This window comes from Amyelois transitella, chromosome 14 (genome assembly GCF_032362555.1).
Source record: "Amyelois transitella isolate CPQ chromosome 14, ilAmyTran1.1, whole genome shotgun sequence".
Lineage (NCBI taxonomy): Eukaryota > Metazoa > Arthropoda > Insecta > Lepidoptera > Pyralidae > Amyelois > Amyelois transitella.
Window position 1 is genome coordinate 9,377,627 of NC_083517.1, and position 13,070 is coordinate 9,390,696.

Below are 13,070 nucleotides of genomic sequence, written 5' to 3' on the forward strand. Positions count from 1 at the left end.
TATGGAATAATTTTCAACAAATTCATTCTTATTTTGAGAAACAATACAACCACGCCTAGTTGGTCCCGGATTACAAACATCATTGTTTATCTCTAAATGTTTCATTATAAGCCTACGTCCATTTTGTTTATATAAATTTAGTATAGTTATATATTATAATATAATTAATAAGTTTCTAAAGTAAGTACACTACAATTTAGGTGCTAACATCATTTGATGTTTTGTCAACATCAATATCATCGTTTTCAGTCTACTGAGCGGATTTCACTATGAATTTGGCCACATAATTTCTTCAATACTATTGTATAATTGGTTCGAAAAGGAATAAGTACGTACGTAAAAGAATCTTTTTTATTATTTAGTCGAAGACCAAGAAAATCGTTGGCTGAAAAACATCCCAATTTGGGACAGGAACCTTTGTAGGTTGTACTATTATTATGTTGACCTTGTATTTCTTTTTAACAATAAAGTATTACATTAATAAAGTATACACAATTGGTATTATGCTTGCTTACATATTTCGCCCAAAATTTAAAAAATGTTTTGGACATTAGCAATTTAACTACCAATACCGTTAAAGTTGGTTGTGACTTCTTTTCGAAGAAAACGTTTTGACTCCAGAAGTTATATAATTAAAAAAACAATATCAAAATGTCAGTACTGGTCTTTTCATTGAAAAATTATAACACGGACACATCTTCCATAAATTGTTTGTCAATTGATCAAATCTATTGAGACCATGTAATGGCAATAATTCTAATCAGATCTAAATTAAGGCAATTCTATACAACTTTGTATTCTATCATCAAATTTATTAGAATTTAGAATACTTTTTCTTAAACTTCATTTCTTGTGATGTATGTTTACTATTATTGTCTGAACAAGTATTTGCTTTTGATAAATTAGTAGGCACATTAACTTTTATATTAGTACATATAAATTTGTGTGCAATATTTGTAAGAATGATATAAATGATTCTGATTTCATTTTTTTATACATTTAATAATGAGATACCAACATCAACCCCTAATGTTAGTAACAAGTGGCTTTATATAGTATTAAAATGTAATCTTTCATAATCATTAAGTATTTGAATATTATCTTAGTAATCGACTGCAATTTATGTAGAATTTATAAAATTTTACACCATATAATCATTATTATGTAATTTTTACACTATGTCAAGTTAGAAAGGCATACTATCAATTATTTTATGATTCCTTTGTCTATCTGTTTTCAAACTGTTCTTCTAGTTGTATTCTTCAATCTCCGAAAAAATGTTCAAAGTATATTTGACCTTAACATTATTTGCTAAATAACTTTAAAGATTGTCAATTCTCAGAGACACAAGAAATTTCTTCTGTTATATAAATATACCACGTAAATAGGAAGTGTTCAATCAAATTCATGTCATGCTATTGTCTTTATATGTACCTATTTTTAGTCTGATTCTGAAGTTGTATCTTACGTAGCTTCGTGATCTGTACTGTGTCATTGTTCATTATGATGTTTATTCTAAAAGGCTAAAGTAATAACGCGATGACACCACAGACATTCAGCTAAGTACAAAAGCAAATTTCAGGGGAGAATTCTAAATTACACTAGTATTAAGAGTTTTTAGTATAAATAGTACCTATCTTATCCATTTCATTGGCAATGGCAATAGGAATGCTAATTGAAAATACCAACGGCAGTTAAATTAATGTACTTTATGATCTTTAGGTATCTAATACATCGGTATAACTCGATGATGTTGAAATTCAGGTACTACTGTGGAAGAGACTATTTTACTGTCACATTTTTGCTATTGAAAAGAAAGGGATAAGAGCTTAAAATTTAACTATGAATGATAACATGAGTGATGCTGGTTTATTATGTAAAATATCAACTAAGTATCCCACTGATTTTAAGGGGTGTGATATGATAATATGGTAATAACGTGTCCTTTTATTGTCCACGCCACGTGGAACTTAATCAGTAGATTTAGATATATCTGTGATACTTTGTAATTTTCACTTTCGCATCACAAGCGAAGGCGGCGGTGAAATAAAACTAGTGATTATAATTTTCAGTTGTTTATTTTTCTTTAAACTCCCTCAGACAGACGTTTCTCAATTGATATGGACGGACATATTTACAAAGTTCGATTATTATAATAATATTTAAGTATGTGTTTTTAAATTATCGAACAAATAACTACACATTTTCGATACTTACACGAAAATCACAGTACAAATTATATAAATAAGATGATTTATACACTTGATAAAAATCATACAAAAGGCACTATTCGAAAGGCAGAATTTGTGACTGCTTTTTATTAAAATACATCGATTCGTAATAAAGCTTACAATGGAATTGCATTGTCTAAAAATATTCTTATTGCTTAAAGTAAAGCTGTTTCGTTTGTTCTAAAAAATATAACATGGCAGTCTTCATTTTTATATTTTACAAGGCACTAAATTATAATAGCTAAGTTTATTTACATTAAAGTTATAACCCGAATGAAGACTAATAATATGTACAATTACCGTAAAAATCGGTAATAAGCGCTTAATACATCACTTTGAGCACTTTCAGGCAGTTCAGTATTTCAATGCACAAAATGAAAATTAGAATAAGAATTACTACGCCGATCACATCGACAAATAATAAATAGCACTATCAATACTTATAGGCAAAATAGTCATCGCATACATATGTACAATATCCTAAGAAATAATACATTTATGTTCATATTCGCATAGTGGCGTGTGGTGGCTTCCGACTCGCTGGCGCAGGTGGTAACCCTGGGCCTACCAGCGGCGACATTGAAGGTGATCTTGTCGCCAATGGCGATAACGATGGTGAAAACGAGGGCGACATAGCTGCCGCAGCCGAAAAACCACCAGGAACATCATGACTAATTGGAGACCTAGGTAATAAGTGTTGCGGCTGTCTACAAGACAGCGATGGAGCTGGACAACTCCTAGGTGCAACTGTTGTCAACAATGGCGGAGGAACACTTTTACCACCTGACATTGAAGTCCCTTTACTTTTTGCACTAGAAGCTCCACTGTTGCCGCTTTGTAAAGACACAGCATCATCTTTCAGTCTTGCTATTTCAGAGAATACATGAGCAAGGGGTTGATATTGTGGCCCCCAGTCTAATAAATAGTCCCAATTATAGCTACCAGTCAATTCTTCTTCTGAATGTACAATAGAACTAAGACTTCCAGTCATGGACGGTCCGGCTGTCGGAACGGCAGTGCCGTCTCCTGGCGCACTTGGAAACGCTCCCAAGGCCATAGCTCTATCGACAGCGGCACTTGTATCATCGGCACTACTTGCTCTTTCGCTTCCAGTTACTTCATTTAACTTTGCGTAAATTAGATTAGTAATATCATTCTCATGACCAGCATCTTCATCAAACATATGCATCGAGTCTATAGGACCATGATGAAGCATTGTGTCTTTATTTCCAACGTTTTCTGAACACCTTCTAGATGAGGTTGATGCGCCTCCACCAGTTCCCGTGTCAACTATGCCAAGTCTAGCTAAATATTCTTGAGTATTATGTACTGAGACATCTGATAAATTATCATCGTCTACGCCATTATTTTGTCTATGCATGCCAGATTCTCTGAGAGGGCCTTCATTTATCATTCTTATTTCCTCATCTTCCCCATCTTCTCCATCCTCTGCTGAGCCTCGACCACTGGACCCAGATTGATCTGAACCTGATAGTTCTGAAGTAGTAGCAGCTCCAGAATTGGAACTTGCTGTATGTGGTCCGTATGGAGGAATCTCATCGTATTTTGGAGGAGCAAACTGATTCCCAGGCCCTGTGTTCCTTATTGGAATGGTATCAAAGGCACTTGGATCCACATAACTGTTAGTAGCACCAACTCCTTCGGAATTTAAACCTGGTTTATTAACTTTCTTGTGTCGTTTATTTTTCATATGTAAGAACAAGAATGCTGCTGCAAATATAATTATGATGAATATAAAAGCAATCAGCAAGCCTAGTGCCCAGTCTGAAAGACCTCCATTTGAAGCTGCTGCTTCATTGACTTGGTTTATATCTGATATTACTGCTAAAGGATCAAGTAATATTTCAACTGCAGTTTTGTTAGTAAGTGAGCCCGGTCTTCCAGAAGTAGCAGTAACAACAAGACTTATTGATTTATCTGCACCAAAAAGATTGGCTACCGATTCTACTTTCTTTTTTAGAAATATTACTCCTGTTGTTCGATTGATTTTGAAGAATGAGTGTGAAGTTGACAACTGGTATACTATTCTTCCATCAATACCCTTGTCTCTGTCGGTAGCTGTTGCTTGTCCAATTACATATCCTGCTCGTAAGGGACCTGATTTTGGGATACCAAAATTGTAAGTCTTTTGTGTAAATTGAGGATAAAACTCATCTCGGCTTTCTATGTCTATTCTGACCTTTACAGTAGAACTTCTACCACCCATATCAGAAGCTTTGATGGAAAACTCGTATTTATTTTTCTGTTCGTAATCGAATACGACATTTGTGTTAACCAGTCCTGATATTGGGTCAATTTGAAACATTTTCCATGAATCATCATGTCGATTGTAATTTGTAGATGCTGAGACGATAGAATAATTAAGTTTCCCATATCGCCCTTTATCTAAATCAGTAGCTCTTGCTATAAAGACTGAGGTTCCGACTCTTTCATTCTCTCCTATGGTTTCAAAATATTCGTTGACTGGGAAAGTAGGTGAATTATCATTTTCATCAATAATATCAACTTTTACATTTGCTATATTACATAATGATGGAGCTCCTTGATCGCAACCTACGATTATGAGTTTATACACCGTGTTACCAATATCATAATCAAGTGTCTTGTTAACTGTTAGTAACCCACTTATAGGATGTACATAAAATAGTCTTTCGTCATCTCCAGAAGTGATATTATAAACAATAGCCGAGTTAGGTGTTCCATACAAATCAGCGTCTGTAGCAGATAGTTGAACCAGTGAATGTCCAATACTAACATCTTCGCTGACAGTTAATTCTAAGTCGTTGGTTAAGAATACAGGAGCATTGTCATTTGAATCGGCGACAGTGACAAACACGGTGATAGATGTTTTGTTTTGGTTGTGTGAAATTACTTTTCCTTGTTCTACAGCTGCTAAGCCAAGAATGTACGAATCTTGAGTTTCTCTATCAAGTTTGTTAATTAAAATGAGCGCTCCATCAGCGTTGACGTCAAAACTGTCCGCTTCGTTGCCACTAATGATGTGGAAATCCAGGTTGTACTTCTTGAGGACATCGTTAATGCCACCAATTTGAAGGAGTGACGAGCCCTTTTCAGTATCTTCATTTACTGTTATCCTGAAAATGATAATAATTATTTGGTAAATATGTGAAATAAATAAAAAAATAAGCTAATTAGATGTTAAGCGCAGAAAAAGTGAAAAGAAAACAAATATAAGTGGATACACTAAATTTAAAAAAGTTTCATTTAGAACAAATGCTTAAGTGAGATTCTATTACTGTTTTAATTAAAATAATTATGTCAAATATAGTGTCAAAAAACGCAGAAAAAGGGGTAAGATAAGACAACTTTTTTTTGGGATATGATTTTTCAAAAACTACATCATAACATTTTACCAACCTGTAAGTATCCTGTCCGATGAAAGGTTTTATTTCTGAAGTAGCTCCAGTGCTGATCCTTAAAGACGTAACGGCACTTCTGTTAGGTTTCCCGTGGTCAGTAGCGATTATGGCCAGTTGAACATTCCTCTGGTTTTCAGGTAATGCACTGTAGTTTACGAAAATAGATCCGGACGCCGCGTCGATGGAGTAACTCTTCGTTGGATGGAGAAAGGAATAGGATATTCTGCCATTGTCACCGCTGTCGATGTCGCTTGCGTGAACGGAGCCGATTTCCAATAAGCCGGTGCCTTCTGAAATGTTAGATGTTTTCATGAGGATAGTTTGCTAAAACTCTTTGTGGTGTAAGTAGGTCAGGTAAGGTTATATCCCAGATTGAGATTGATTGATTTCTTTAGAGCGGTAAATATATGGAGTGACTCCTTGCTTGACCACGGTTATGGTTGTTTATTTTCATGTCTTCTCATCTATACTAATATTATAAAGCTGAAGAGTTTGTTTGTTTGAACGGGCTAATCTCAGGAACGACTGGTTCAAATCGAAAAATTATTTTTGTGTTGAATAGACCATTTATCGAGGAAGGCTTTAGGCTATATAATATCACGCTGCAACTATTAGCAGCGAAGAAATAATGGAAAATGTGAAAAAAAAAACGGAAAAGTTATTCAATGATGCCCAAAATAACTATTTCACGCGGACGAAGTCGTGGGCACAGCTATTCACGATAAAGAGATTAGTTCAATTCGGATATATTTAAAGAAAAGTGCTGGTAATAATTCGGTCATTAATACATAATTAATTAAAATTAATTATCATATATATTTAACTATGAATATTGGAATATATTGAAAACTAAGATATTTTTATAGATTTACTACTCTTAAAAAATTAAGTACGACTAAGATAAATTACATAATTAATGCTTTCAAGGATAAGTACTGCGGACGTCTCCATTTACTTACCGGGTAATATCCTGTTGTAAGATACATCTTCAAACACAGGAAAATTATCATTTATATCCGTCACTTTGATGGTAAGTGTAGTATTCGCTACATGTTCACTATCAGAAGCAGTGATGTTTACTTCATAAAGATTGTGCGTTTCATAGTCCAGAGGCGAATTCAGCACTATCTTACCGCTATGTCTATCTATAGAAAATCTATTTTCATTTTCTGATATAGAGTATTTAAGAGCTGGATATGTGTCAACGTCGTTTGCGGTAACAGATGTGAGTACAGTCCCAACTTCCGCTCCTGCAAAAAACAAAAATAAAATGATGCCAATGACGGTCCTCCGTTTGACTGCCGTCTTAACGATCCGAAAAATAATCTAAAACAAGACTCCTGCCGACGTACAATGATAAAAAACAAAGCAAAAAACGAAACACGAACCGTTGGGGAGGCACCGGTAGAACATGCACTCGAAAAAAATTTAATACCGTCCAATAAATATTGATCCTAAAGGAGTCCTTTTATTTAATCTCAGTGCGGGAATCGAAAAGTCGCAATGTAAGCCAGTCCCGGAGTCGCGAATACAAATTATGTAAAATGCCTCCTTCTTTGTGAGTCGCTTTTTGTTCTACCAATTTATTTCGAAAAGTCGATAGGCCGCGCTACAGCAATTTAAAACCGAATACGTAAACGGGTGCAAAAACTTGAAAACTCACCTTCCGATACAGAGATGAGGTTCGGCGGTGGGAATGTCGGCTGGTTGTCGTTTACGTCGACGACATTGATTCGTAGAGTAGCGGTGCCGGTCATTTGAGGATCCCCTTCATCGGTCGCGATAACCGTCAATTTATACGTCTCTCTTATCTCGCGATCCAACACTATGTTCGTCTTGACCGAACCCGAGAAAGCAGGTTCGATAATGAATGCGTTGTCGTGGTTCCCGTCGACTATATGGTATAGAATTCTCGCATTTACGCCTCGGTCGCCGTCTTTTGCAGCGAGTTGAACGACAAATTCGCCTTTAGCGTTCCCCTCTAAAACATTCGCAATATATTGTTGCTGCGTAAATCTGGGAGCGTGGTCGTTTTGGTCCAGTAGATTTATTGTTACATCACAATAACCGTATAAGACCGGCGAGCCCTCCGTTCGAGCGACTACTACGAGATGCCGCTTAGGCCCTGGATAAGACTCGTAATCCAAGTTCGCTGAATCATTGACCCTTATTACTCCTGTGTTAGAGTCGATTTCGAATGCATACTGGTCGTTTCCGCTGCCGATTTCATAAATGATTCTCTGTCGCCGACCATCACTCCTTACTGCAGTGACGTGTAACACATGTTTTCCGTAAGGCATATTTTCTTCAATTGTTACATTGTATGTTGAATTTTGGAAATTCAAAGTAGTTTGCTCAGAAAAATCTCCGACTCGAATCTCGATTAGTCCTACTGAACTCTGTGGTGGGTTCCCTTTATCTTTTGCTATTACTTTTAAATGTATTAGTTTTCCATTCTCGCTAGCTAAGCTCTGACTTGCAGTTAGTACTCCTGTTGTAGGACTTATTCTGAATTTATGATTAGACGTATCTAAGAGTTCATACAATATTTCTGCATTGGTGCCAATATCATTATCAGTAGCTGATACACGAAGGAGACTTTGCCCAGGTGGTGTTAAAGAGGCAACTTGTTCTTTGAAAGGGTACTTTGTGAATATGGGTTTGTTATCGTTTACATCATTTATTGTGACTTCTACAGAGACTCTTTGAGAACGCGCAATGTACCGTCCTTCGTCCGTAGCGACAGCCTCGAAATGATAAACGTTCGTTTTCTCACGATCAAAATGCCTGCGAAGAGAAATAAATAAATGTTATTAATTTCTAATTAAGATAAGAAAAACCTTTATGGGTAAACTTACTTAAAAAAATCACGGCAATATAATAAAGTAATACCCACCCTGTGGTAAAAATAATTCCAGTCTTATTATCAATTCTAAAAAGCCCTTGACTTTCATTTGCTAATGAATAAACGATGCGCCTGTTGAATCCCAAATCAGCGTCTGAGGCTCTCACTTTTATTACGGAGGTGTCAATCGGTGAATCTTCGGGAATTGCAGCTGAATAATGGCCAGTGTCGAATACAGGATCATTATCATTTTGATCCTCTACAATAACGGTTATATTACAAGACCCTTGCAATGCTATAGGAGATCCGTGGTCAAAAGCAGTGATTGTCAAATGATATTTCGATTGTGTTTCTCTGTCTAATGTTTTTGCAGTCAATTTTCCAGTAGTAGAGTCGATAGAAAACTTATTTCCATTATTGCCCGATGTGATGCTATATGTAATAACTCCATTCGCACCTATATCTTTATCGGTTGCAGCTACGGTATGAATAATTTCCGGACCGTTATTTTCAGGAACGGCTAAAGGGTAACAAGAGCCTGCCTTGAAACTTGGAGGGTTGTCATTTACATCCATAACACTAATCGAAACTGTGGCAACATCAAAGTTTGTCGTAGATTGAAAAGTACTAGAATCTGTTACGTAAACAGGAAATTTGTAATGGTCCCTTTCTTCTCTGTCTATTCTGCTTTTTACAGTAACAGTGCCGAGACGTTCGTCTATAGTAAACTTGTTATCGGCAACTCCTATTGGTATCGTGTAAGTCAGATTTCCTGAAATAAATTATGAAATAAAATAAGGGATATAATATGAAATTACATCAAGATACGCTGAAAAAATAATAATAAACTTAAATTAAGTAAACTTCAAGGTTTTTTTTCTCACCTATATTGCCTCTTGAAGATTTTGCAGCCACTCTAGTTACAAAGCTTCCAGGTCTTATGTCTTCGCTGATATTAGCTCTATAGAAAGTTTCTGTAAATCTAGGCGGTACATTGGTAGACTCTTGCAAGTTCAGAGTTAATGTCATATGACTTTGCCTCGGGAATGGTACTCCATGATCAGAAGCAGTCAAGTTGAGCTTGTATGTACCAGGCCTTACTCGAGCTAAGTCTGAGGAATACTTTTGGGATAATACCAATTTCCCAACATCATATTCCATAGAAAAATATGCATGATCGTTCCCGCTTGAAATATAGTAAGATATCCTTCCGTTGTCACCGGAATCTGCGTCAACTGCCAACGCTTGGTAAAGTGTTCCTGATAAGGTGTTGAGGGAAATAGAAACCTGGTTAGCTGATACAAAGGTGGGAATGTTGTCATTCGCATCCGTTACGGATATGTGTACTGTAGCAGATGTAACCATTCTTTCGGATATGTTGGCAGCTAAGTCCGTTGCTTCAATAACCAACAAATAATCTTTTAACGTTTCGTAATCAAGCGCTGAGGTAAGTGTCAAAGATCCGGTCAATGGATCCAAACTAAAAACGTCCTTTGTCGAAGGAAGAGATTTTACGATATGGAAATTTAATTCTCCATTCAAGCCAGCATCCATATCCTTAGCTGTAAAATTGTATACTATCATACCAATGGGTGCAATTTCTGATATTTCTATATTGATAGGATCTTGATACCATTGTGGGGCATTGTCGTTGACATCCAAAATTTCTATTTTTACTGTTACAGCACTACTCTGGGGGTTGTTAGTTGCTGATGTATCCAAAGCTCTAACTTCTAGCCTGTATTCATCTTGGATTTCTCTGTCCAGTTGTCTTGCAATAACCAGTGACCCAGATCGTCTGTCTATTTCAAAAGTTCCTGGAGAGTGGTCTACCGTCAACGGCATTAGGAGATACGATATTTGTTTCTCTTCTCCATTTATAAGATTATTCTGGATGTCACTATCACAACATGCAACAGTACCAACAACATGCCCAATTTTTGCATCTTCTTTAACCTGGAAATTATATTCAAATTAGACATAAATATAGAAAAATAATTACAATCAACTTTGATAAAGCCTAATTTTGTCAATACTTACTTTAAACGTTAAACTCGAGCTGGTAAATGTAGGTCTATTATCATTCAAGTCTAAAACTTCAACTTTTAGCTGCCTTACTGTTTGTCTTGGTGGGTTTCCTCCATCAGTAGCGACAACAGTCAAACAGTAAATCGATTTTTCATCGTGATCAAGAACTGAAATAAATATCATAATAATAAGTCAATGATAAGATTGATCTTTCGCAAAAAAAATTATAAGAATATTTATTACCTATCATTAAACAAAAAAATTAAAGTTAACTAAATATGTGGTTTAATTAATACCTGTACTAGTTCGTATAACTCCAGATTTAGAATCCATAACAAATACACCGAATCCATCTGTGTCTCTGTCATTCAGAATTGAATACGTCACAGTGGAGTTGACGCCATTATCTCTATCTATTGCTTTGACTCTCGCCACTTCAGCACCTGGCTGCTGTTCTTCTCTTACACTAACAACATCTTCCCTTGGATCGATTATTTCTGGTGAATTATCGTTAACATCCGTTATTTTAATCGCCACTGGTACTCGACTAGATTTCGGTAGATTCCCTTGATCTTTAGCTTCGGCGAATAATGAATAAGAAGATTTATATTCACGGTCTAGCATCTCCCTTGTTGTTATGATACCTGTAACAAAATGAATTTATTGCTTACACGAAAACAACCAGCAAAATTAACAACGCTGTACGGCCCACACTTATGAATAACTAATATATCTGTTCAAGCGACACATACATAATAATAGAAACAATAAAACAATATGAACTGTGTACGAGTGTGCATTGAAATTAAAATGCACATACATTTTCTGTGAATTCAACGAATAAAAAGCTTTTTCATAATAATAATATGTGCAAGTTACTTTAATTAATATGAGCTTATATCGGAGTATAATAACCTAAACGTATTATATTAATTTCGCAAAAGAATTTGTCAATTTCAAAGCGATCTTCATAAAGTTCAAACCCAAAATTAGGTATTCATAAAAGAGATCGCTTGCGGCGAAATGCCTATGATTATCCGAGGTTCAAGTCCGTATTGGGAACCTAAAAATCGTGATGACAGAAACGGGAAAGGACGATAAAAGTTATTTTATAATAACAAAATACACCAAACTGAACTTTATGATGTGCTCGATAAAGTTGAAGATGGTGTAATTAGAGTAAGGCTTGTCGGAAGATAATAAGATGTGGCAGACCCAGCCGTAATGAGCGATGTGAAACGGGCTTTAGAAAAAAAAAACGGTTCGTTATTTTCTCTTCTCACAAATATTGAAGTCGAGACTGCACTTGATTTTGAACGAGAATGTTATATTTTTATAAATATAGATCTATGTAGTTTAAATGATTTAAAAAATAACTTCAACACCCTGTATAATAGAATGAAGCGAACGGCCAGGTGTCTTTCTATAGAAATACATTACTTAAAAACAGCAAGTAAATTAAAAACTCAGTTTTTACATTTCTTCGGTCAATTACCTCATAAGTACACTTCCGCCTATGAACGATAGTATTTAATTTTAAATTACTGTCTCGATTATTAATCAAGACTTTATGGCAATTTTTATTTAAAGGTCACTACTAGTCGAACGAGAAAGCCGCGGCAGGGTGCAAGTACATTTTAGTGGTGTAATAACATCGATAGTTTTTATATCGATGAAATAGATACCGAAATGAGGCAACATTACGACATCCAATAGCGGAGATTAAATTAAACACTGTTACTATTCACACTATTAAACTAATGTTATCAACATGGAGAAGACTTAAATCGGAGTATTCTTAGGTAGAATCGAGTAATGTTCTTATCGATGGACAATCGATATCAATCGGCATCACTATAAATGAATTTATACGCGTCAATTGCAAGTTATATGCGTCGTCGCTCGCGCATGCGCCCTGACCCGCCATTAACTATTATTAAAATATTGCTATGTAGGAGCCTGGCTATTCTCTCCCATGTTTTATTACAAGTCTTACTACGGTCAGATACTGTCATCGAGTATTTAAGACTCATACGTAACAAATGTAAGAATAAATTAAGCGTGTACAGAAATATACATACTTATTGTCATACATATGGTCACGTCTATATCCCTTGCGGGGTAGACAGACCCAACAGTCTTGAAAAGACTGATAAGCCACGTTCAGCTGTTCGGCTTAATGACAGAATTGAGATTCAAATAGTGACAGGTTGATTGATAGCCCATCGCCTAAAATAGAATCCCCAGTTTGTAAGCCTATCCCTTAGTCGCTTTTTAGGACATCCAATGGAAAGAGATGGAGTGGTCCTATTCGTGCGTTGCCACACGGCAACCAAAGTCAGCAAAAGAAGTCTCAAAATTTTAAATTATGAAATAAGGTATAATCTATCCTTTTCATAAATGTCATATATCAATATATGCATAATAATATGGAAAATCTAAATTTTCAAACGCTTTTGATCAATAAATTAGTTTGCATATATGATTTCTGTACTATCTTTAACGCGTGTCTCCGTGTAGGACTTTGCTCAGAGTTACAACTCGTTTGGTTGACGGATACCTTTT

General features: G+C 35.6%; 1 protein-coding gene across 1 annotated transcript in view; it reads right to left on the reverse strand.

Moving 5' to 3' along the window:
* Positions 1–2,101: 2,101 nt before the first annotated feature.
* Positions 2,102–13,070, reverse strand: part of LOC106132258 (protein dachsous) — a 309,280-nt gene continuing 298,311 nt past the window's right edge. The window contains exons 9-16 of the mRNA XM_060947718.1: positions 10,802–11,149; positions 10,518–10,672; positions 9,362–10,433; positions 8,529–9,249; positions 7,296–8,419; positions 6,592–6,882; positions 5,631–5,922; positions 2,102–5,347 (exon numbers count right to left, since the gene is read on the reverse strand). Coding sequence (XP_060803701.1) covers positions 2,734–5,347; positions 5,631–5,922; positions 6,592–6,882; positions 7,296–8,419; positions 8,529–9,249; positions 9,362–10,433; positions 10,518–10,672; positions 10,802–11,149 — 6,617 coding nt within the window. The 3' untranslated portion in view covers positions 2,102–2,733. The remainder of the gene's footprint in view (positions 5,348–5,630; positions 5,923–6,591; positions 6,883–7,295; positions 8,420–8,528; positions 9,250–9,361; positions 10,434–10,517; positions 10,673–10,801; positions 11,150–13,070) is intronic.